At 43.3% G+C, this 26,691-nt stretch overlaps 1 protein-coding gene across 1 annotated transcript in view; it reads right to left on the bottom strand.

The window, feature by feature from the left end:
- Positions 1–26,691, bottom strand: part of sipa1l3 (signal-induced proliferation-associated 1 like 3) — an 82,237-nt gene that overhangs the window by 18,244 nt on the left and 37,302 nt on the right. Inside the window, 11 exon segments of the mRNA XM_028573194.1 lie at positions 3,062–3,237; positions 3,371–3,469; positions 6,299–6,881; positions 6,981–7,138; positions 9,037–9,140; positions 9,932–10,106; positions 10,710–10,898; positions 13,127–13,257; positions 15,860–16,679; positions 16,681–16,842; positions 19,678–20,402. Of these exon segments, the coding sequence (XP_028428995.1) occupies positions 3,062–3,237; positions 3,371–3,469; positions 6,299–6,881; positions 6,981–7,138; positions 9,037–9,140; positions 9,932–10,106; positions 10,710–10,898; positions 13,127–13,257; positions 15,860–16,679; positions 16,681–16,842; positions 19,678–20,160 (3,080 nt within the window). The 5' untranslated portion in view covers positions 20,161–20,402.

Genomic DNA, 26,691 nt, shown 5'->3' with positions numbered 1-26,691 from the left:
GAAGCAGCAGTGTCCTCTCTGAAGATCTGGAGTGCCACACCACACTTCCACAGTAGCATAATGAGGGTCCCTACATGTAAACCGAAGCATTGAGAACTTTGTGTACAGTCAGTTTATTAAAAAGATAGTTTAGAAAGACAGTACTGTTTACAGGCAGGCGCCATCTTGGGAAAACCAGTCCGACCAGTCGAACGACAAACGGCGTGCATATATTTTAATAAACAGATATAATTCATGTATTTCCATGTAATTACATTTCACAAACGTAATTCCTATCAACCCATTGGGAAACCACGGACCATGGGAGATTTCAAGTGACAGATCAGCTCACGTTGCAACATGTTCGTCGTTCAACTGGTCGTGACCGTTTTCCCAAGATGACTGTATACGTGAACGGTACGGTCTTTCTAAACTATCTTTTTAATAAACTGTCTGTACACTTACAAAGTTCTCAATGCTTCAGTTTACGTGTAGGGACCCTCATTATGCTACCATATAAGTGTGGTGCTATTTTGAGCCTTGTTGGTGGTATAGAAATAGCAATTTATTTTTACTTTACCCGTGCCCCAACGACTAGCTTTATAAGGTAATTGGCGGTTTGCGATAAAACTGGTCACATTCCATTAGCATGAAAACATATGCCAGAGAACGGTCAAACTCGGAAACGTGTTATTAACCCCTAGGTTCATTTTGTGCCGGATTTGTCCTTTAAAAAGGGTTGGTTCACCCCAATTAGGACTGCAAGTAATGATTATTTTCATTATCAAATCAATCTGCAGAATATTTTTTTGAGTGTTATTTTGTCTGACCAACAGTCTTAACCCCAAAGATGTTAATTTACTGTCATAGAAGACAAGCAAATATTCATATTTGAGAGGCTAAACTACTGACATTTTGGGCATTCTTGCTTAAAACTGATTTAAATGATTTGAACCAGAAATCCTATCCTCACCATGAACTATCTTCCCCCCCCTATCCTGTATTTATGTCTCTGTTCTTCACATTTTAATTTTCTTTAAAAAAGATTTCTATTATTTTAATACATTATTTAAGGCTTTGAATTGTGTATGAAATGTGCTATTCAAATAAACTTGCCTTGCCTTAAACAATGAATTATCAAAATTGTTGCAGGTAAATGTTTATTAACTATTAACTAATTGATTAAAACTTTTTGTCATAGCTCTAACCCAAATTACAAAAAACAACAAACAGATTATAAAGGACTATTTCTTCACCAAAAAATGGTTCCAATTAAAACTGTACACGGTGAACAGTTTGCATTATTGGACATTATAAGTTGCTATATATATATATATATATATATATATATAGTTTTTCAATGCTGTGAGCAGAATACATTAAATTCCATACACCCTAATTGTATTGTGGTGGAAGAAGAAATCTCAGTGGCACAAATAAAAAAACATCAACACTATCTGCATGGACAGATACCAGCAGAGGTAAGTGAGAAAATATATTTCTTGTAATTTAGGTTAAGTGTTTCTTTAGTGTTTAACCTGGACTAAATGTAGAGCCTGGTCACACTAAACCCTCCATCTACTCTGCTACAAGAATGTAAAACATCATCAAATGAAAGCTGTAGAAATGTAAACACAAAACACAAATATATCAGTAGAAAATATGAAAACTAGTAGAAAATAACACACTTTGATCAATCAATCAATGGATACTACAAACTCAATCAATATCCATATTGTTACATAGCAGTAGTACAAACCTTAGAGAGAGCAGCATCTACATATGTTGACATGCAGTGTTTTTTCAATCACACTGGCGGAGGTGACACACCCGGAGCTCCCCAACACACACACACGTGGTCAAACACACTGTAACATCACTCCATTTCTCCTCTGTATCCGTCCATCTTGCACAGCATGGCCACGAGTCAGAGCAGAAAGGAATATCTGGTTTCTCTTTCTCTCTCTCCTCCACCCACCTCTCTCACTCTCTGTGGTGTTGAGACATGTCCTCCTTACCGAGCGCTTCTCTGCCTCTCCAACTCAATAATCCCAGCCTCTTTGTCTCTCTCTCTCTCTCTGTCTCTCTCCCTCCCTCTTTTCCCTCCTTTTCATTTGCACAGGGCCTGTATTTTTAATTAATCACTTCCACTCTTTATTTATTTATTTTTTGTGGTCTCCTTTTTTCCCCTGCAGATTCCAGGCCCTAATCTCATGCAATCTGCTTGCCTGGCACACAACGGCAAATGAGTCAGGGAGTGTGCATGTGTGCGTGTGTATATGTGTGAGTGTCAAAGGGATTTAATTTGGTGTAATTAAACTGCCTCCAACATTAAAGATATCTAACCACTGCGCGATCACACAGTCAGCCACAATGACTGTTTTTAAAAGCCCTGGCTCTCAGTCAGAAACGACACACACACACACACACACACACACACACACACACACACACACACACACACACACACACACACACACACACACACACACACACACACACACACACACCTCTTGTGGTTATTTCTTCACCTCGATAACACCACATCAGCGCCTCGTAAAGCCTCGTTATTCTGTCTTTGTCAAGACCGTATGTGTAGATGAAAGGTTGGAAAAGGATGACGGCAGGCAAAAGAAATAGATCGTGGGAGGAGACAAGGCGAAAGCATAGTAAGCTGAACAAGATGAGACTAGATATGAAGGAGGAAGAAACAAAGAAAGGCAGATTTTATATTTTTGTTTCAGTTAAACAAATGCTTCTTTTTGTCTTGTCTCCATGCCTCGTTCCGCCCATTTCCTCTCGAACCAAACATTGTTCTTTCTCTCTGTTCACTCGCTTCCTCTTTTCACACACTCCCACACAAAATCCCCCCAGAACATTGGAGTCTGGCCACTACCTCTTCCATGCTTTTGTGTGTTTGAGTGAAGAGCGCCCTGCACTCGCTCTGGCTCACTTATGTCCGTCCACTACTGCCTGCTAACACTCAGCAATGCTGTCACCTAGTGCCTCAACATCTGCATCCACCACAGTGGTTTAAAAAGGAATCCCTTAATAGTTTAGCTTCAAAGACATTTTAACACACCTGCGAGGCCCCCCCTCTTCGTACGGAGGAATGATGACGACTTTGACCGTGACCGACGTCCTCAGGAGGTCGATCATCTGCTCGTGAGTCAGCGTCACTGCAGCGACCTTGCAGATCTCCACCAACCGACTGCCCTGTCTCAGTCCTGCCTGCCAGGCAAAACCGTATTCCTCCACCTGCAATAAATAAAAAACACAGAAAAAAAAAAAAAAAAAAAAAAAGTCTTCAAACATGCCAGTAATGTGCAGCCAAGAAATTTGATAGATGAGTATTAGGGATCCGGTGTAGCAGATCGTTATCTGATGGTACCTCAGCCACAGTGCCGTCCAGGCGAACATGGAAGCCCAGTTGTCCCAGTCCGTTTCTTCTCAGAGTCATATCCACGGTCTCACACCCCACTGTCAACGACTGGCCAAGGAGAAGACATGATGCAAGCAAATCAATGTTATTTTATATATTTACAGTATCATCATGATCTTAGGTCTGTAGGTATCTGCCAAAACAAAGGAAAATCATAAAACAGCCTGAAAGGGGAATTTAATTAGCAGGAACAGCATTACTCACTGAAATCTATCAATACTATTATCAATATGCACACAAATTATGAGACGACATCACCTAAAATTATGTATGTATTTGATATTTTTAGAAAGATAAACTATTTGGATTAACACAAAGCTCGCTGGAGTCCAGGAAAGCTCCTTTTCCTAGCATTTAATTAATTGAATTTTACAGGGATTATCACAATATGAAATGCCTCTCATCAGCCAGTGGAGCACAACCTTATTGAAAAAGTGAGTTATATGGTCGCATAGAGTACCTTTATGCTCTATAACATTTGAGTTTATATTTTAATATCAATCTAATAAACCTGGATTATATTTTTGAAGGTTATCAGCTTTGAGCGGACACATTGTCCTGGGCCATTCAAAAAACACTTGCTACACCCTACCTTCACAGTTGCTTCTGTTAAAGAGTTTTGAATTTCCAGGTTTTCCAGGATGCTAAGGAAAACCTTTAATAATAATAATAATAATAATAATTCATTACATTTATATAGCGCTTTATCATAGACACTCAAAGCGCTTCAGTGGTGGGGGGGTGGGGTAGGGGGGAAGACTACTCTTTAACACCACCAATGTGTAGCACCCACCTGGGTGATGCACGGCAGCCTTACGACGCCAGACGCTCACCACACATTAGCTTGGTGGAGAGGGAGGGGAACATATTTTTAGTGATGGGGAAAACCGGTAACCTGACTCCGCCAGATGGATTGCTTCGCATTTGCTCGGCATATCCATCTGGGAACTTTCCGGTGGAGAACTTTTGGGAAGGGGCGGAAATACTGGTTAGCTGATTGGATGAACCATCTGTCTATCACCTATGTTGGTGATAGACGGGCCAAATCAACCAATCAGGTCCACGAAGCGTATGAAAATACAACCACAAGCCCGCCCCTGCTGCTGCAGGCAAAGCATAGCTCGTTAGCTCAGCATGCAAGCAACATGTCAGTAAAGGATATTTGCCGTTTGTGTAACGAGAAATTAGGAATAAAAGACACCATTTCAGGTTCCCGGACAGCTGTCTGAAAATACTGGTTAGCTGATTGGATAAACCATCTGTCTATCACCACCTAACCCACCTCAAAACCAACGCTGATTGGCCCGGTCGTTTGGCTAACGGCTCCAAATTTTCTCTACCTCAAGATGCCTGACTGATCTGCAAGTGGAAAACTGGAGGTCGTGAGGCTAGAAAACCGGAGTACCCAGAGAAAACCCCACGGTTCGAACCCGGTACCTTCTTGCTGTTTAAGGTATGAAAAACAATCCCAACTGTGTGTGTGTGTGTGTTTGTGTTTGTGTGTGTGTGGGAGTGTTGCTTCAGGGCATCCCTCATCTGATGGACCCACTTCAAGCTCCCAGACTGCTAATCATCCGTTCCGCATGCGCAGTACAGCAGCGGGGAGTTGCTGCATCCCCAGAACTAGAAGGCTGATTGATTGCGGTTCACCGGCTGTGTCATACGCCAAAAAGTGGTCACCCGCTAAAAACTGATTGCTGTCTACTCTACATGCAAACACAATCGTAGACGTCCCCATTCTCATCAAATGGGACTGAGGTGGAGCGTGTCACCAGCCCCAAGTGTCTGGGTGTCCACATCTCTGAGGACCTCTCTTGGACCCCAACACCTCTACCCTGATCAAGAAGGCTCAGCAGCGTCTCTTCTTTCTGAGAAGACTCAAGAAGGTCCACCCGTCTCTTCAGATCCTGGTGAACTTCTACTGCTGCACCATCGAGAGCATCCTCACCAACTGTGTCGCAGTTTGGTATGGCAACTGCTCTGCCCGTGACCGGAAAGCACTGCCCAATGCATCACCAGTTCCTCACTACCCTCCATCGAGGCCATCCAGGGCAAGCGATGCTTGCGTAAGGCAAAGACTGTTCTCACCCCAACCACAGTCTGTTCACCCCACTCCCCTCCGGTAGGCATCTCAGGTCTCTCCGCACCTGTACCAGCAGGTTCAGAGGAAGCTTCTTTCCTGCAGCTGTCACCCTACTGAACTCTTGCTCTGCATCCCGGTGACAATTAACCTACTAAGCCTATGCACCACCTGTCTATACTTTGTATATCACATTGCACTTTTCTGCACTTCTGCTTAGACGCAAACTGCATTTCGTTGTCTTTGTACTCTGCACAATCTAGATGAACGCCCAGGCTCTTGGGCTCTCCAGTAGGCTATGTAATTTACATTGCACACTGTTTAAGAGCTAGACGGAAAAGTGGGAACACGCCAAATGTAGTTAGATAAAGTTAGGCCGTTCCAAACAGGCACTGCACTAGTATTAACAAAACACAGAGACTTGACAGAGAATATTTAAGGTCTTTAAGTGGTCTGAAGACAAACCTTTGCAATGAAGGGCTAAAATTCACATCATGATCTCCTACATATAAGGGTACCAAACAAATGCAGTGAAGAAGAAAGAAACGACAAAAAAGGAGGAGAGAGAGATGCAAAGTAATTTTAAATCAACTCAGCAAATATTTTATGAGGAAGGAAATGCATTCAGAGAATTTTTCAGGCCCCAAGGGTATACACAATGTGTTTTGGTGAGAAACATTAAATATAAATATAACTGTAATAACATCCTACTCCAAGCTATGTGCTTTAAAAGGTCACTGAGATTTTCTGGTCACTTTCTCTCTACACTTAAACTGGAACAAGCTCTAAACTCTCACCTTTAACCTCTGCACCATCTCTCTGATGTCTGGTGCACAGCCCTCTGGTACCCGCACAGCGATGTGGTCTCCTCTGCCGTAGAAGATCTTCAGCGCCAGCCGCTCAGGTGTCCAGCCGATCACGTCCGCACAGAAACAGTTGAACACCACCTCTTTGGTGGAGCAGTCTGTCAGGAGGACATATTCAGCTGACAAACCCAAGGCACAGGGGAGCTCCGTCCCACCTCCACTGAAGTCCTGGGCCTGGACTCTCCAGGCGACGGCCCCCGCAGCTCCCAACTCCGCTCCCTCTCTCGCCTTGGAGCGCTCCCGTTTTTTAGATGCGAGGGAGATGAGGTTGTTAAGCTTGCCAGCTGAGTCGAGCGGAGTGCTGCTGACGTAGTTCTCAGCCAGGTCACGCAGGTACTCCTGCCGCGTTCGTGTCGCCATAGTGTGGAACTTTTCGGACTTGTGCGCTGCAGTTTCTGCATTGATAACTTTGGCTAGAAGGAAGTTACGAAAGGTTTCTGGGTCACGGAAGGTGACGCCGCTGGGGATAGGTGGGCCGAAGGGAGGAACATCCTTCATTCTTGTCACAGCAACACTGAAAGAAAAGGTGGCACAGATTTGAAGTGTGAGAAATAATGTTGTGGTCATAGTTGTGTGTATATGAACATGTGCTTGTTTTGTTTAAAACATTTACCTGTAACAGGTGCCTTCAGAGCAGGGGTTGTGCACACGGACAATAACAAAGACGTGCTGGAAGTGTGAGCGAATATTCTGCGGGGTGAAAGGCAATGCTCCTGGCTCCTGAAAGATTATAGTGACAATGTCGTTCCCTATGTGCCTCTTTCTCAGAAGCTAAGGAAGAAGAGAGGAGAGATAAGAATGTCAAATTAATAAAATGAGCTTACATAACTGGCATTGCTTACATAACTGGCATTGACACAACAAATTGACTCAACGATAAGAGAGAGTCTGACAAAGGAAATGAGAGATTGAGACGCTCATTACTAGACACCAACCGCAGCTCTTTATGCAATTTGTTTTTCAGATTCTGTGTGGGCTATTTGTGTCTTTGTGTGTGCTGGTATGTGCGTCTATCTGTGCTCGTGTAGGAGACGTGGCACAGAACCCAGGCTGTGTCTGTGGTGCGGCGTTTGCCAATTCTCTCTTCATCTGCAGAAGGAAGTGTGAAAGTACCAATTATGTAATCCAGCCCACCGTTTGGCCACAGATAGACACATTCTGCAGCCAGCCTTCACTCGTACTAAGACTGCAAGTTTAGCCTGATGTAGTGCTTATAAACATTAACTGTAATTGTTAGAATTGATCATTTGGAGAAAAGAAGTTTTGGATATTTTATCAACATCTTCACCACTCAAGGTTTCTGCCTAAAAGGGAGTTTTTCCTCGCCACTGTCGCACTAAATGCTTGCTCTTGTGGGATTTACTGGAATTGTTGGTTCTTTGTAAATTATAGAGTGTGGTCTAGACCTACTCTATCTGTAAAGTGTCTCGAGATAACCCTTGTTATGCTTTCATACTATAAAATAAATGTAATTCAATTTAATTGTATCTTGACTTTTTTTTCTATTTCAGGATTCCATTCTAAATAGTACTAAATGCCGTTGATATGTAAGATTCAACAAGCATTTACCGTACATTTCATCACTGGTCATACAAGGTAAGTGTGTAGGCCTAGCATGGGCTCTCCTTTTCCTCTCTCCTGACTGTAAGAGCCTCCACAGTCTCTATATTTCTACTTCACTCCTCCTGCCTCTGTTCATTCACTGCAGGTTATATTTATTGTCAGATGCTGCCACCTAGAGATCCATCTGAGCAAGTACTCAATCTCCTCACTGCTGCGGCCTTTAAACCTCTGGATGGAGTTATTGTGCCATTTATAAAATTACACTTTCGGATGTAAGTGTTGATACAAACTGTTTTTAATTGACTCAATTTAAAAAGGTGCCACCTTCACATTTCTCATCATTTACAATTTGTTTAACAAAATGATTAAGCTTGTTTATAACAAACAATAGATTACTGTGGGTATGGTAATGAAAGTATATTTGCCGATTCACAATACTAATTTATTGTCTTTTCAAATGTTTGTTGAGGAACAAACGACTTCTCCATAGCCTACACCGCTGACACATTGTACACTGAGCACCCACAGGGCCTGTCTGAGCACGTGTCCATCCGTGTGAGCCTCTCACGCAAACACTTATGCAAACTATTAAAAACACACACATGTAAAACGTTGTCTTACACACAGGTCACTCACACATGCGGTCCACGCTGCAAACACACAAAAGAATGTGTAGGTAGGCAGCTTTATTCAAAGAAGTAAAAAAACTAAACAAAAACAAGGGAGAAAATAAAGAAACAGCTCACTGCTGAACCCCACCCAGCTCTGAGCCAGTCAAAGAATGAGAGGCAGAGAGAGGGCAAAAGAAAAAGCCAGTAAGTAAGGAAGAAACGAAAAGACAGAGAACAAAGACTATAATAACATGAGAGTGAATAAAAGAGGAAAGGGACTCTAAATGAAGAACGTGACACAAGTCACGAGTTCCCACTTTATGAATTCTTGCTGTTGGTTTACGACCCGGAGCAAACTGAAGAGGCTTTAACTAACAACCACAGACAGACTTTGGGTGACAACAAAAGGAAATTTGTGGATGTATTTTTCAGCTGTACATACCAAAATATGGCCTGAGACAACATACAATAGGGAGGGTGCTTATAATCTCTTACCTGCTGTGGGTTGTTGGGCATGTACGGCAGCATGGTAGACACATGGAACATGACCTCGTAGCCCTGGTAGGTGGTGTACAGGGAGTGGGTGCCCGTGGAGTCCGCTGGAGCAAGACATTTTAATGTGACGTCAGCCATTGTTCAAACACATGTTTTTCGAGGGATCATGAGGATGCCAAGACACGTCATTGTGCTTTTCCTGGGACACTTGGCCTGGCTGTTACTTTTCTGACATATAATACATAACGATGCTGGCTTCATCTGTCTTTTAAAGTAATGGATTTCGTACTCTAGGTGCTGTTAATGTAAAAAGGTCTTACTGCTGGAGAACAGGAGTGGTAAGGAGTGGATTGTTGTACTGATTTGGAGGAAGATTGTTTTCTGTTCCCTCAAAAATGGCACCAGTAGATTTAAAAATGTATTTTGCCATTGAAGACTTAGTGTGTGGGACGAGACATTCAATTGGGACTCTCATTTAAAGCATTTTGCTGTATATTCAAAATGCTAACTGCATGGATGAAAGTTGAAAATAGGGAGAGGAAATGGGCTCATTCAAATAGTTTCATAATTCATTTAACTGATTTTAGTTTGTCTAAACATAGGAGATGACATTTAAGGGAAACATTTATTACAGGGAACTTAATAAGGCAAACAAAAAGTGTATGTTTGACCTTGTGTTGCTTCAGCTGCTAATCTGACAGCATTAGATTTGGAAATGTGCCTTGGTGAAGGTGCTGAGAAAATATTACTAAGATTACTAAGAGTAAGATTGCCATCTTGACTTTAATGTAAAAACAACTCAGGTGCTTATTCACACATAAGACCAACATGTAAAATAACCAACACATTTATGGGATGTTGTGCATGTCTGAAAGGGGCTCTTCTGAACACTTACTCTTTGTGTCGAGCTGCGCAGCGTATTTGGTGAATCCTTTGAGAAGCACCTGCTCCCCAAGCAGCTCCAGGAAGGCAGAGAAGGCGGGTGACGCCTCCTCATTGTTGTACATCTCCTCCTCTGTGCTCTGGCCCGCACGGCACAGCAAAACACCCACCTTGTGCTTCTGACTCAACTACACGGCAGCGGAGAGATAAAATCAACATTACACACACACACACACACACACAAGCAGTGGAGTGGGAGCCTGGTGCTTTTAATGCAACTTGATGTCAAAGTAGATGTTACAGATAAGAATTTAACCCTGATGTATATATGTATGCACTTTTCAATTGAGCACCACTTCGTTGTTGTAAAAACCACATGCACAAACTAAAAAAAAAAACAAGCCAACTGCAGGGCAAAACACCCCCGCCTTGCACTTCACCCTTCATTAAATAAAAGGTGAGATAACATGGCTAAACATTAAAGCTTTTATGGTCACACACTCATGCTCAAACACACCACGCCCTGCTGCACTGAGCTCTCACTGACCTCAGTCCGATTGTGTACTTTGCACCAACACTAAATCAGATGTAGACACTTTCATACACACTATGTGAGCAAACCATAAGCCACTGTGTTACCTATCAGTTCATATGTATCGCTTTGCATCATTCCAGCCAGCGAGATTTATAGTCACTGTTTCAATGGAAGCATCTGGGATTAACTGTTACATTTTATTACACAAGCCCAAAAATAAAATGCAAATACAGACAGAGACAGACATATAACCCACCCCCTGTTCGTCCAGCTTGAGCAGTTGCTCTGTGACTTTGGGTGTGCTGAGCGCCAGTCTCAAACAGGAGACGTTGAGCTCGGGGACAACCTGCTCCAGGACTTCCTTGAGCAGCAGACCCCGCACCGTGCCATGCCTCCCTGTAGACGCCACCGCATCCTCTAAAATGGAGCCTCGCAGGGTCACAAGCTGAATGTGGGGATATAAATTTTTTTTTTGCAATGCATCACCAGATTTAAAGACTGTATGTATGTATGTATGTATATATATATATATATATATATATATATATACACACACATATACACACACATACACACACACACACACACACACATATACATAGTTTTTGGTGGAAATGTTTTCAAAATAAAATTTCATAGATTGCTTTAATTACTTAGATTACTTGCTGACCAACTTACCAATTAATAAGAGTTACTGACAACTTTTTTTTACTCCTTCTTCCTTCTCTTTTTAAACAAAAATACCTGCTTGGTTACATACTTTTTTATTTATTAGTTTTTATTTATTTCATTTTTGGTTTTTTTTGTTGGTAGGGTTTAAAGCTGTTGTTGTGTATAATTATTTTGTATCATATATTGGCTACTATGGACCCAGCAGAATATACATAGTAATGCTATTGATTCTGAGATAGTTGTATTGAGAGAGGTCGGAGGTGGGGCTCAGCTACAGAACCACGCCTCTGGAAAATGGAGGAACGGATGATTAGCAGTCTGGGAGCTTGAAGTGGGTCCATCAGATGAGGGATGCCCTGAAGCAACACTCCTCTCTTCCAACACGCATGCATGGACGCACACAGATTTTAGTTTGAGGGGTATTGTGAATTAATATTCTGCTCAGTACTGTGCTGCCACAGAGTGCTGCTCCCTGGTGAAAGGAAATTGGCCTGTTTCAAAACAGTGAGGCTATGATATCCTCAGATACAGTTGGGAGGAGTGGGGTGATCCTTCTCACCGCACACAAACACACGCACAACTACACACACAAATAAGGGATCATTAAAAATGCATGGCGGACTCTGGAGCTTGAAGGGGCAGAAGAGACAGTTGGACCTCAGAGACTCTGGTGTGCAGCAGAGACGTGAAACTTGATAGACACGTGGCTCAAGTTATGGAGCTTTCGTTTGAACTCGTCAGCTTCTGTGCGACAGTGCAGTGAGTGACTGCGACATGCTGAGCTGGAACGTCAGAGGGCTGTGTGTAGAAATGGGTGATGGAGGGAGAGAGAGGAAGTCTCTCCACCTTGCTGCGTCAGCACTGCTGCACAGAATTAAATGACAGACTTAAGGGGGGATGGATATTTGAGAGCAGCTGCGGCTTGAGAGAATAAAGTCGGCAATGAATCTCTTTTTTCCTGTGTGGGAACAGTAGGCCTGGCTGTGCTGGCTGCGTCTGTTAGCTGAGCTCTGTGTACTTAGATGGCGGAGAGGCTCCATTGTTATACCAGAGCTAAGGTGATGAGGCCAGGCAGCCATGTAATCCAGCTAAAAACAACACAGCGGAGAGGAAGACAATTGGGCCACATGAACACAATGAACAGAAGCAAACTTTGCTGTTTGTTTGCGTGTCCCGACGATGCTACACAGGTGTTTATAAAATAGTAAGTTGGTCAAACTAACTATTCATACAGACCTCAGACCTCTCTAACAGAAGAGAAAAAAACCTCTCTAAAAAAACAGAAGACTAATATTTGTTCACAGTGTCCGTAATGATTATTTTCGTTACAGATTAACCTGCCAATTGTTATTAACAAAATGGCAAAATGTGTGATCACAGTTTCCTCCAAATTTGTGTTTTGTTTAACTATCAGTCCAAAACCTAAAGAAAAGCTGGAACAAGTGAATATTTGCCATTTTCTGCATGAAAAGTAACTCAATCGATTAATCGATTATCCGAATAGTTGCAAATGAATTGTCTGTCAATAATATGCTCATATTGTTGTTGTAGTTTGGTGCTCTGGAAGAAGAATCTCTAAAAGTTTATGAATATAAATAACTTGTTCGTAGTCTTTGAACAAGACTGAGAGAGACTCTTAAGTATTTCTCCATGGTCACCAACCAATCACTCGTTACGAGTATTTGACCCATCAAAGTGGAAAAGTGGTTGGGTGTGCTCCCTGTGAGAGCAGGCCAAACACTTTGGCCACAGCAGCCAATGTTTGGTTTGGTTTTGCTGTGCTGAGCCTGGGCAGGTAGAATTTTCCACTGGCAGAGAGGGGGTGAGGGGTGAGGTTAAAACTAGGGCAGAGAGGGTAAAAAGACTCACAGGTAGGGACATAAGGGGGGTAAAATGAAAGTAGGTCATTAAATTAAGCGTGCGCACTCTTACCGACTCATCACTGACTCATCACTAAGAAAAGCTCAGAACAAACACACACAAACGGGAGATCCTTCATACCTCGCTTGTTCGGACGATAAGGCGGTACTGGTACTGGTCTTTCAGGTCTTTGGTGTCTTCCAGTTTCTCTCTGCGGATGCTCACGGCCACAGCGCCCAGCTTATCCTCTGTCCCAAAGTAGTTTGAGTGCTCTGGTGAAGGAGAGATGGAGATCAATGTTTGTAACATGTCTGAATAAGGACTTGAGTTGTGGGTTTTAGACACAGAGTAGCCTATGATATTTTAGCTGAAAGTATTAGACGATCATCAGAAAACAAAAAGGGAATTAATCTGCAACAATCCTACTGACTGATTTTAGCAACTTTTTAACAAAAATACCCAAATTCACCGGTTTTAGCTTCTAAAATATAAATATTCACTGGTTTTAACACTCTTCTATGATAGGAAACTGAATGTTTTGGGGTTTCGGACAGTTGGTTGAACAAAACAAGACCGTCATTACAAACATTTTATGAGACCAAAGAACGAATCTACAGAATTATAATTGTATTTCTAAGTCTTCTATGCCTTTTTTTCCATTTAGGCAGCTGAACAAAAACTTTCCTTAAATAAAAATATAGTCATAAACTGGATATATTAGGATTTAAATCCGTAAATATCTCAGTAAGTTACAAAGACTTGGTTTCGGTAGTTTGATACTTGGTGCTACAGACATATTTGTGTCATTAACAAAGAGGTATTGAGGTTCGATATAATAAAGAGAGAAACCGGTCCATTTAACCTTCAAGAGCTAAAGATGAGACAGATAAGAGAGGAGTTTGGCTGTGGTGTAGTAAGCATGACTAGCAGAGGAGGGGAATTAAGTCAAGGACTGGTCTAAGACAATGACATCTATTTATCAATCTATTAACATAATTACAATATCAATTTAGCTAACACAAGGTGTAACTAAGAGAAAACGATAATTGTTACTTAAAAAAAAGTGATGATTAAAATATACTGTAATGTAGTTGTGTGGTCACAGAGATGCTGAAATGTTTCTGATGTCGTTGTGTAGGAACTTCACTTCAATAAAATACAATTCCATACTGCATATATTTAAGACTGTAAAGCAACAAATATGTAGGGACTACAGGTGGAAACTAGCACAAGTGCTACAACCTGGTATAATGCATCTCTCCTGTCTAAGGTTAATGTATATTGTACATTGTCCCTGTTTAAATAAATAAAGAAAGAAAAGAAAAAAAAAATATATGTCCTTCATCTTTTAAATACAAGAAACAAACAAAATATGTCAATTAACACTGTGGCTTGTTACCCGTGTTGGCACACAACATATTCATCCATTAAGAGGCTGAGACAAAGCTATCAACGCACTTCACGAGCATCTTGCATGTCCTCTTCTAAAGCTCCTAAGCTAAGCCATGATAATGCCAACCACCACAGGCAGTGTGGTACAATTCTCCAGACACTCGGGCGAGGAATCTAGCTTGACAAGTATTTCTCCTCCATCCAATGAACCGGGATGACACACATTCGGAGGCTCAGGCCTGCTTATAGCTTCCATGCCACGTCCCGTGGTGAACATGTCAGCTTTTTGATGAGGCTTTCTGACAAAACACAGCACACAATCACAGTTGCGTTCTGGGGGACAGCTAAGCTGGAAACGAGTTAGCAGATGAACATATTTTTGGAATGATAACCTTTATCTGTGTGGCTGCAGGCCTCACATGCAACACACACACACACACACACACACACACACACACACACACACACACACACACACACACACACACAACACGCTCCTAACAGCATCTGTCACTAATTAGGGTGCAGCCAGATCATGCTTGCCAAGAGGAAGTTTCATCCGCATTGTCTGAAGAGGTGATGTTGACAAGAAATGCCAACAAACACGTGTACGAACAGGCACACATCAAACAGGCACACATCTCACACACACCTTTTCTGTCTGAAGATAGGCGTTACTTCTGACACCTAAAACCAGATGTAAAACAAAGCTGCACTGGCTGACCACGTTAAGTGGTACTTTGTAATCGTGCAGAAAGGCAGGTGGAGTATTATCAGTTCAGAGTTTGCCAAAAAGGTCCAGCGGCAGGTACATGTGTAATAAAAGCTCTGGGCGCATTGCCAGCTTGGCCCACTCTGCTGAGGCGCGGCTGGATATCAACTGTCATGGATGAGATGTGGGGAATGACACTGGAGAAACGAGATCTACGCTGTCAGATTCATTATTTTATTTGATTATTTTGTTCAATCAAATAATCATTTTGTAATAAAAATTTGTTCATAATTTCTCAGAGACTAAGGTAACATTGTCATGTCTAACTGAATCTTTAATGTCAAGATCAGTTTGTTACTTGTTGGGTTTGAGATATATATATATATATATATATATATATATATATATATATATATATATATATATATATTGTCTTCATGCCTTTTTATGTTTTATGTAAAGTTTTTGAAAGGTGGGATTTAAAAACAAACCTGTCCTAGTTGAGGTATGCTCTCATTGCACCAGTGTTCATAAGAATTTATGCTGCTTTTGCCCATTTAATTTACTCTAACTGGAAGAAAAAAAACTGTTTAAGAATCTATAAACTACAGTTGCAACAAAATGTATGTTGTAATACTGCAAACATGTATAATCAATTTTCTATGAATAGGTTTGATTCTTGTGATCCTTACATAACACAGCTGGCATCAACATCAAATGTATGGTTTAAGTATGATATCTGCCTTATAGTAAATGTATCTCAGTGTTACCTTTCCCATGGAAGTAGTCTCTGTAGTACCTGGCCCCCAGATCTACATGCTCTATGCCGTACAGTTTCAGTCTGTCCAGTCTTGTAACCTGCTGTTCAATAGGCACCTCCAGCACTGAGACGCTGGCGTTACTCCTCCTGAGCCAACCCCTCGCTCCGTCTCCTCCTCCGTCTCGCTCTGCTGACGAGCTGAGGAAGCTGATATTGCGCTCCCCGTGGCCTCCAGTCTCATTGAGGAAGTGGGGGCAGCAGAGGAGCAGTGGGCTCGAGCTGTGGGCTCCATGAGGCCCGTCCAATAGGTCCACACCCAGGGAGGGTGTCATGGAGCTGGGGTCGAGGCTCAGGGTCAGATCCTCTATGCTGGAGTAAACTGGGTCGTTCACACTTGGAGCCGAGGATCTGGAGACAGACAGGGACACTGATGCAGCTGATGCCCCCGTGGCCGTGTTCCTCCTCTGAGCGGCGTAGCCCCGCTGAGCCGCTGCCTCGTGGAGGTCAAACAGGATGCTTTGAGCATCGAAGTGGACAAAGCTCTTAGGACATACCCACGGTTTGTACGAGGCGTCGGCTGAACCCCGGCCTCCCCCGTCCTCGGTTGTTTCTCCTTTCCCTCCATCCAGCTCATTGCGACTAGAGCTCCTAAGTTTCCTGAACAAAGAGGAGGTGCCCAGTGACGACTCCGTCCCTCCACTTTTCTTCCTCACTCTCTCAGCTCCTTCTTTCCTTCCTGTCCCTATTACTTCCCCACCTGTGGGACCAGGTGACGGGGCAGAGGGGAGAGGTGCGCTTGGTGGCGAGTCTGGAGCACGCAGCAGCTCCCCCGAGGCGTATGGGTGCTGAGCTGCGCTGGTCAGGCCTCTCCTGGTGGAACTGGCTGAGCATGTCAAAAAAGCTCTGCTCAGGAATGCCCTGGATGTCGATGGAGGAGGTGCTGCCATACTCTCTGAACAGGTTTCCCATCCCGACACCTCCACGAACCTCCACCTTGAAGCAGAAAGGGGAGAGGATTTTCAGTTTATGACGAAATATCAGTGGATACATAATTCTGATTTCAATGATTATATTTTGGGGAAAACATTATGTTATAACTATAACATCTGATCCCTGAAGGAGAGGAATGAGGTACAACACATATAGTATGGGATATCGGACTAAAGACACCTTATTGACACCTTTTAATAAAGGTGACGTATGTGAGGCCCTGCCTATACATCTGTCACCACGGTCATCCCTCAATTCGGTAGCCGAGCCCAGCTGTGCAGCGGGGCAACCAAGTGTTGTATCTCGTTCCTCTCCTTCAGGGAACAAAAGTCATAACATTTTGTTCCCTTTTGGTCGATGCACTCAGTACAACACATATAGCATATTCAAGCACTCCAGTGCATCGAAAACCCAGTACAAAAGGGCAGAATGAGCCACCAAAGTGGCTGTCACATCCAAACTGTAACACCGATCAAGTGTGCGGTGGATGACCAAATGGTTGCAACGCAGATATCACTCACAGATACCTCTTTAAACAGAGCTTATGATGTCGCTATGCCCCTGGTTGAATTTGCCTTCACACCGTGAGGCATTGGAAGACCTTTACTGGTGTAAGCCAGGGAGATAGCCTCCACAATCCAGTGAGAAAGCCGCTGTTTAGACAGGACTTTGCCCTTGGCCAGATTAGCTAAACAGACAAACAACTGATCACATATGTATTGAGCTTATGTAGGCGCACACAGGGAATGGCTCCTAGGAAACAAAAGGAGGGGAACAGAGGTTTAGGAGCTCAAAAGCCATAGAGCTATTGGCTGCAGGGATTGACTCAGGCAAGTATGCCACGTTCAGCAGCAATGTAACCTTGGAGCCTTAAGAAGTGAACTGGGTACAAGTGGAATGCACAGACAGAGCCTGAAGGTTGCCCACCGGCTTTGCGGAGAGGCACCTCCAAAGGGGCACTGAAAACGGGAAAAACATAAGGAGCACATGAAGTTGTCACAACAGAAACATTTATAGCACCCAATGTGTGTGTGTGTGTGTGTGTGTGTGTGTGTGTGTCTCTCTCTCTCTCTGTGTGTTGAAGAGGGATGAAGAGCAGCAGTGCTGCGGTGCCCCTCTCCACCCAGTCCCAGGACGAGTGTGATTTCCTCCTCTGAGGCCCTGAACTCTTGGAGACCTGGTGGTGGGCCCTTGCCCCAAACAGAGTGGCGTGAAGGCTTACCGGGTGGGTGCTGCCTGCCCGGCGTGGTCCTGGACCTGTGGGCGATGCTGCCCCTTTTAGTGGGAGGCAGCAGCATTGCAGGCTTGCAAGCACCTGCGGGTAGCTTGTCCTGCCTGGAAATGATGCTGCGCAGAGCCACTGCATGCTTTTTCCGCTGCTCAAACTTTGCCTAGAGGTTGTCGAGTGACTGCCTAAACAACCCCTTAAAAGACACAGGCTCATCCGGATAGACGACCCAGTCTCTTTTCTGGAACATCAGACTGGGTCAGCCACAGATGCCTTTTCGCCACCACCGTAGATGCCATCTCTCTGTCCAGGGAGAGCGCCGCACAGCAAGACATGCAAAGAGTGTCGCCCGTGGCCATTTTAACCTTATTGGGAAGAGTATGTGTATGACGGGAGGGTCGTAGGGCCACCCACCCAATTGTTGTGAGACAAGAGCAGATAAACTGCCAGGGATGGCTCCATAGGTGGAGGATTGACCAATACCACTTTCTCCACTCCATCGAGATCCACATACAGAGAGTAGTTTACGAGAACTTGGCTAACCCTCCGCACACTCCATGTGGTCAGCCCAGCTACCAGCGGGGGTTTTAACCAGGAGTTTCTCACCGGTCTCAGATGAAGCCGGGTGCCTCACCTCGGATAGTATCAGACCGCATGACGGTCTTTCCCAGCGCTTTCTTCACAAACGTGAGCCGCATCGTCAGGGTTGAGTGCCGGAGCTGGCGACAAAACGCTTCATGCTCCGTCAACGCTCTCCGGGCATGTACAATCCCCAGACAGACGGGACATGTCTCGTGCTGGTCTTTGTGATGCAAAGAGATACCGCACCCCCTGAGGATTATATCGATTCATGCCTGGTGCTCAACTCGAGACACAAAGCTTATGAACGCAAAATCAGACCTCTGCGGGTAGCTAGGCTAACACCAACGGTAGTTGATCTAACTTTGAGGCGGCGAAACAGAGCTGATGACTCACATATGCTATACATATACACCACAGGTCATCTGCCTTAAAAGGCGTGAATAAAGGTGACTCCATGTAAGTCACGCGGGCGTAATTTCCCATAATATATGTGTTGTACCGAGTGAATCCACTGAAAGGTAACGTAAAGTTAGGGTAACCTGTTTGGTTCATTTCAAACAAACAATCTTGTTTGCCCGTCTTGGTTAGTTTAGGATGGTGTGAAAGCTGTCAATTAAACGGTGAAGCGGCTTATTTGTGGCGTGAAAGCTAAAACAGACGAACTACAGGATTTTATGATAGTATTTATGTGTTTGTGCACGGCCACAGTGAAGAGGAGAGTTGTGAAACGTAGTGACCACACAGTAACCATCTCCCACCAAATAGTAAGGTACAAGGTATCTCTTTTTTTGTCCTTATTTCTGCCAGTTTGACATTATACATACATGCCACATGACCTGCTGTCAGTCACTAGAAATATTATTTGGTCAAAGTCCCACTTTGCCAATATAACTTTACGTTTAATTCTCTTGGTTTGTTTGTACAAAGTCAGTGTAAACACAAAAAACGCTACACAACTAAAAAGGCAACACCATTTTTTCCTTGAACCACACTACAGGTGTGAGAGGGGCTGGAGATTGAAGACTCACCTCATTTTCGTCCTGTTCGCTCAGCGTCACCTCGCTGTTTGAGCGCTGTCTCAGCGGTGGGTACGCTCTCAGGCTAAATGGTGAACATCTTTCAACGCCAAACCCTCCTCCTCTAAACTCTACATCCTTCGACCGTCGTCGTGGCAACCTGGTAACCCCTCCCCGCACTAGCCCGATGTCAGATGACAAAACCGATGAGGAAACTGAAGTGGAGCAGTCATCTCTGTGGTGAATGCTGACAATTTGCCCATTTTCTAGTAGTGACTCCCTGGACTGCGCACGGCGTGGGGGCCATTCTGCAATCCGCGCCCGAACACCCATTTTGGGCATAGAGATGCGTGGTTGGAAGGCTGGGTCTGTGGGGCCGGGAGCCGGGTGGCCATTGGGCGTGTGACGAAACGCAGTGTGCTGGGGAAACCCTCCTGCTCCATCCAGGAGGTCTGAGGAGGTGCAGGTGACCCCTCTGTCTCTGTAGCTGTTCATGGCGCCCCAGGAGAGCTCAGGGCAGGGAGGCAGGGGGCTGGCATCCCATGTCACGAGGGGTGCTGGGAAAGAGGGAGAGGAGGGGCCCCACACACTCTCTGCTGACGGTGCTACAGCCTACAGCGCCCAAATACATTGCTTTTAATTGGCAGGGTGGAGAAAGATTTCACTGGTCCATTGAGGACCAGTTTGAGTCAGGACCGGTCGTCTTCTTCTTGGATTATTTTCAGTCTAATGCAGATCTGAGGACAGAAGGAAAAAACAATCATTCCAACAAACCAGCTTCAGAAAATCAGCATCTTTTAAATCACAGAGATTGTGTGACCCAAATTTTCTCCAGAGGCGGAAAAAAATAAAAAACATGAGCGCGGAATTTAGAAAAGAGCAATTCACTCAACTGTAAAACAATGTAAGACTCATCAGAGAGAGAGAGAGAGAGAGAGAGAGAGAGAGTGAATAAGGTGAGGGGATATGACAGAGGATTTCTTCCATTGAGGCTAATCTTCAGGAGGCTGACAAGGGATATTATTATCACACACTCTGTGCACTCGAGTGCATGTGCGTTCACACACAGACACTCATACACCCAGAGGACATGAAGGCTGTGGCCGCTCTGCTGCAGATTAAAACCACTGAAACACTTCAGCCAATAGCATCAGACTAAAAAGGTAATGCAGATCCAAACAGAGGGAGTACACAGACAATTTAAAACACAATCACCGTAGCAGATTCCCTACTCATGCCTTGTCTCTTGTTTGGGAGAGGCCCACAGTCATGGTTAGCGTCGGGCATCGTTTGGATTTTAACATGTCTGATTCCAATTGCGATTCTTCCTTTCGACTACGGCCATGACCGGCGACCGGCAGGTCAGTCTGACATATGCCGATTTCATGCCGGTCAATGCTACAATTAACTGACAACATAAGTTATACGAGTTACAGTTCTCAACGACGCACGCATAGACGGACGCGACAGCACAGTCTCTTTTTCCTTTCTCTCAACTTTTCCGCCGTGTGTCGCGCATACCCGCTCGCGGTGTGAAGCGTGTGTCCGCGCTATTCTTGCACACGTAGGGAACCTCATGAATTATCCTGCAACATGTCAGCTGTTTGGAAATTCTTCAGCGTGTGTGCAGAAGATAACAAGTTTGCAATATGCAACACCTGCAAGGAAAAAGTAGGGCGTGGAGGGACGACACCAAAATCAAATTTTTTTTGTTGGATATTAGATGTGAAAAGAAGGAAATGGTTCTTCCATAACATTACACTTTAGATGTGTGTGAATTTCCCACACCAGGAGTAATTTATATACTTCTATTTTATAGTGATCCATTCAAAAATGTTCTATATTCTGTGCAAAATGTTCTATTAAAGAAAAGATAGAAAATAAATCTTTGCGTTTGCTGTAAAGTGGTTAGAAAAAATGAAATTGGAATTGGCTAAAATCGGTATAGGCTGGCCTAACCGAATGAAAATCGGAATCGGCCAATAAAGTTGTAATCGGTGCATCTCTAGTTACATGCCTATTTTCACAAATAAGAGGAACGTTTTATTTTGATTCAATGGTGGTTTGCCATTTTACAGGACTTTTTCCAATGTAAAATAAAGCCACACTAGAGCGCTGCTTACTGTGCTCCAAGGCTGCAACACAACAAGCGCCTGGCCGCTTCGGAAACTAAAACTTGCGCATATTAAATTGGGAAACTATGATCGGATTTGAAACCAAATCCTCCAAACGATTCCAATAAAGAAACGATTCTACTGGAATCTTAATTTTTGAAACAATTCCAAGTAGGAATTGGTTCTCGATGCCCAACCCTAGTCACGGTATAGCTTATATGTGGCTGAGACAGAAGCTACTCTATTCTAATCTTCCTACAGACTAAAGCAAAACAACAAACAACTGCAACTTTGAGATGGGGAGAGATTATTAAGGACTTCAGCAGAGGCAGAAAATGGTGAAGGCACAAAGTGACCCAACAGCTGGAGGGGTATGGTGGGGTAAATCCAGAAATAGAGTGATTGGACAGTCAAGAAAGAGCAAGGAGGAGAGCGGTACATTGCTCAGTGAACCACAACGGCATGCTTTAATATAACAGTCACACTGCATCAAGTCTTAAAAAACCCACCAGCCCTGTAAAGACTCTTGTTTACTCAGAAGAATCTTATGTCTGCTGAGGTTTATTGTGATGATTTTTACAGGCATTAATGTCTTCACAGTACAGGTACAGGAAAAATGTCAGAGAATTTTGGTTTTATAATAATACTTTCTTTGGTGATCCAAAAGGCTAAACCTATACTAGTACTCATTGTAAAGTTCCCGCCAGCTGAATCATTGCACTCTTTTACTGTCATCATCAATCCAGACAAAAGATTCAAGTCATGGTCACATTTTTTGGGCTGTGAATGTTGTGGTTGTTAAGAGTGACCGTCGGGGAATTCATATAGGAGAATAGTACGATGTGGTGATGACTCCACTGGATGAACCACATTATGAACGCAGCAAGCAATGACGAGATTAACTAACTAGGGATGATTCATTAATCTAAATTCATTTAAGTTTGGCTGTGGGTTTTTTTATTATGTTTTTAGATGTCTAAAATGTAAATGTGCTCAATCCATCTCCATACCTGCTGTAGTCAAACTGCTACTCTTCCTTTCTCCTGAATTTTCTTTTTCATTCCTGAGATTCTGCCTAATCTCATTCTCTATTTAGCTCTCCATTCTTGGATTTAAGATCCTTTATCTACATAAGTCTCTCCTCAAATCGCCAAAGTCATTCAAATATCTACGCTAAATTTTCAGAGGGCAAACGCACATCATCTGCATATCTACCTACTAAAATATGCTCGTCAGGTTTCAGTCCTGCCAATTTCACTTTTTCCCCTCTTTATATTCCTTCCTGCAGCACGCTAGTCCATTGTACACTAAACACATTTAGCTTCCTGTCATTCTTTTCTTGCACCTGTTTGTCTGTGTCACATGTGATTCGACCACACATTTCATAACACCCTGCTTATTGAAGCAGCTTCTTCAACGTTATGTTAAACTTAATTCAGATAGCCAATGACCTTTCAAATTTCACAACTGTGAAAATCGTATCCGTAATTAATCGCACAGGAGTGGTAACACTTTTGCTCCCCCGAAAAAAGCTTTCAAGAATTAAATGGTATGATTCAACCACAAGCAGAAAAACCCACACACACACACACACACACACACACACACACACACACGCGCGCGCACGCACGCACGCACGCACGCACACACACACACACACACACAAATTTGCACTCCCATCTAACCACATTTAAATCTAAGCCCTTTCACCTATGCTACTATTTACTGGGATTTAAGAGAAAAACTAAACATTTTCAGTAGGTTTAATAGCATGCACAAAGCGTACATTAGAAACTATTTTGTTGCGAGAACAAATATTCTTTCTCCAGCTGCCTCGGTTTCTGTAAATTCTACAAATCTCCACTCCTGGGTGGACTATCTGGTTATGAAGTCCAATTTGCATAACGTCGGGCTTTTCATTGTGTCAAGGCAGCTCACAGTGGTTGTGTGTGTTTTATGATAGGAGCCTTTTATGAGTCCTCGCTGAATTCATTTTTGGCCTCAAGACTGCATTACTCATTTACTCATAAACACACACAATACTCAATTCACAGCAAACAAAATCCCACTATAGTCATACAGCCACGCAAATGTATCATGTCTTTGTTTTTGGTGAACCACAGGCACTTCGGAGCCAAATGCTCCCGCTCTGATCATGCTTTTTGACAGAGTCTTTCCTCATCCGGGAGGGCTGTCCTGTGATCCCCTATAAGGCCCAATCCCAGATTATCCAGCCCCAGCTGCAGGAGCTGCAGAATGGCTTCATTATGTGTCTGAGGTGACTGATGAGAGAGAGTGTGGTCTGATCTTTACAAGCAACTTCTGACAGCACACAGCCCATCAAAGAGAAATATACCCGACTAAGGTTTAACAGCCAAAGAGCCATATAGACTGGAAATCTATATGACAAGTTAAACACCTATAAATTATGTTATATGTATAATAACATAATACATATAAAAATAATAACATTATCTATGTAATGTCTTTTTCATCCAACTATATTTATTTGACCATGGAATTTCATTCTTGATATTTGGATTAGTATGTGTGACAAAATATTGTCAACTCAAGGTCCAAGCTTTGTCGGAGCTTTCAACCACATCTCATCAGCAAATGGAGCAGACACACAACAGCCAAATGTTGTGCGAGAGGGGAATCGTGTCATCCCCATCTTCTTTAACCCCACAAAAAGTATGAGTATCTGTGAGGTGTACTCAAATCATCACCTTCAAGCACTCACACCAAGGAAAGTGTACAAATGTATGGTAACAACCGTACAATTAAAAGTATTAGTAAATATTTTAAAAAGAAGTTACACCTTCGGTATGATGGGAAGAATACCAACAGAAAGTATAAGGCTACAGCTACACTGACAATGTACTGATGAGGGGAAGAATAAACTGTATATCAGTTAACAACATATTTGCTCCATTGTTTAGATTGAGGGGAGAGCAAGGCGCTATCTGCAATCAACAGTACTATACAATATGGTTATTAACTACATGAAAAGGTTAAAAAAGAAATAAAAAATATTTATAATCCAGAGAAATGTGAGCTTAAATACAGTAAGAATTGAGCATACATACGCAGCTTAGGCCCAGACTACACAAGATAAAGTGCAGACAATAAATGCCTTTTAATTACGCACATATATAATAATTATTCAGCTCTGGGATGTACCTCCCCTGTTTTGACTCTCCCTGTCTCTCCCATTCATGCTACTTCCCTCTTCTCCCTCCACACCCGCTCCAACTTGCTATGCATGATACAGGCTTGGCCCATGCACCACAGAAACACACCGAGGCTGGTAATTACACTGGTTAGATGGGAGCAATGACAGAGTTAGCAGAGGAGTACAGCTTCCAGAGGAATGAGTGTACTAGGTGGGTTGGGCTGAGTGCCCACTGATGCTGCTGCTTGCTTGTATGTCATACCGGTCAGCCAGAACTGAGATCAGCATGGAGAGCTCGTCACGAATGCAAAAGCATCGGAGATGAGGAGAGATAGACCTGCCATATGTTTCTGTCTCTGCCAAAACAGAAAGTTGTCTAATTATATCTAAGAGTAAAGCAGGGGTGTACAGCAGCAAGAAAAAGTCAAATGAAAAGATGTACATGCAAAGACCAAAGGCTTCTGGAAAACTACAATTGATTAAAAAAAAAGAAATTAAAAAAAAGAAATGCAAAAATAAACTGCTGACATTGTGTCAAGGCAGCTCAAAACAGGTTTTTAAAACTTCTTATAGTAAACCTCCCCAGACATAAAACAACAGAAGTTACTGTAAGTGTTTAAATTAAGCAAACAATGTCAGAGAGCGAGATAGATCATGGGCTGGTTTGAAGAACAGATGGCGGTACATATGACTGGCAGATGGCAGACAGGAGCAGAGGAGAGCACGACACTGTAATACAACAGTGCATGCAGGGACAGCACATCCAACATTCATGCCCCCTTGGCTTCAGAAGGAGCCAGAAAGACCAGACATCACACTTGAACCTTGCTATAAGTTAAATGTTTTCCTTCCCTACAGCAGTAAAACTTCTTTCATGGCAAGAAAAATGCAATGTCATCTTACCTAAAATACTAACAGTAGTAGCACAAGTGGTCATTCTCCACATTCTTTACATGCAACGCTAACTGCAGGCGATCCTGGAAGTCTGAAACTTTAGTGTCAGATACTAGCTGAACCCCTCCATCAACAACAAAACTCTACAGGAAACACTGACATAGCGGAACATTGTGCTGGAAGGAAATCCACAGTCGAAGCCTTCAACTCTGGTCTATATTGAGTTTGTAAGTGTGTTTGGCTTATCTGGAGGTGACATCGGTACTTCTCAGACTGGAGATTAGCTAAGCTACAGCTCTCTACCTGCCGCCTGTTTTCCTCTCCACTCACTTTACCTTCCCCAGTCTTTACCTCGAGTCTCTCCCGACACCGCTGTCATTGTCTCCACTGATTTCGGTTAGGGGTGGGAGATATTGACAAAAATGAATATCTCGATTTTCTTTTCAATATCTCGATATTCAGACAATATTTTTGAAATCCTTCTAGAAGTTAAAAGAAGCCCTGTTCGGAGGCTATTTTGGTGGTTCTCTTGGGAAAATGTACAAGCAAGATGAAATCATAACAATAAACAAAGGGTTCTGTTCTGTAACATATTGCACACAACCATGTCCTTATTGGAAGCAGTCCTGGAGCTGGGACAGGGCCGGGTCAGACTAGGTTCTGGTTCTACTTGGTTGTATAGTCCTTCTGACCGGGACTTATCCTGGGATCAGGAGTTGAATGTGATCTGACTGGCCCAGGTGAGGGAGAGGTGCAGTTCTGTGTGCTTTTTTGATGTTAGAGTATACATGGTCTAGTGTGTTCTTCCCTCTAGTAGCACAATCTACATGCTGGGAGAAAGCT

The sequence above is a fragment of the Perca flavescens genome, chromosome 3, assembly GCF_004354835.1.
Source record: "Perca flavescens isolate YP-PL-M2 chromosome 3, PFLA_1.0, whole genome shotgun sequence".
Lineage (NCBI taxonomy): Eukaryota > Metazoa > Chordata > Actinopteri > Perciformes > Percidae > Perca > Perca flavescens.
This window is presented reverse-complemented; position numbering and strand designations above follow the sequence as displayed.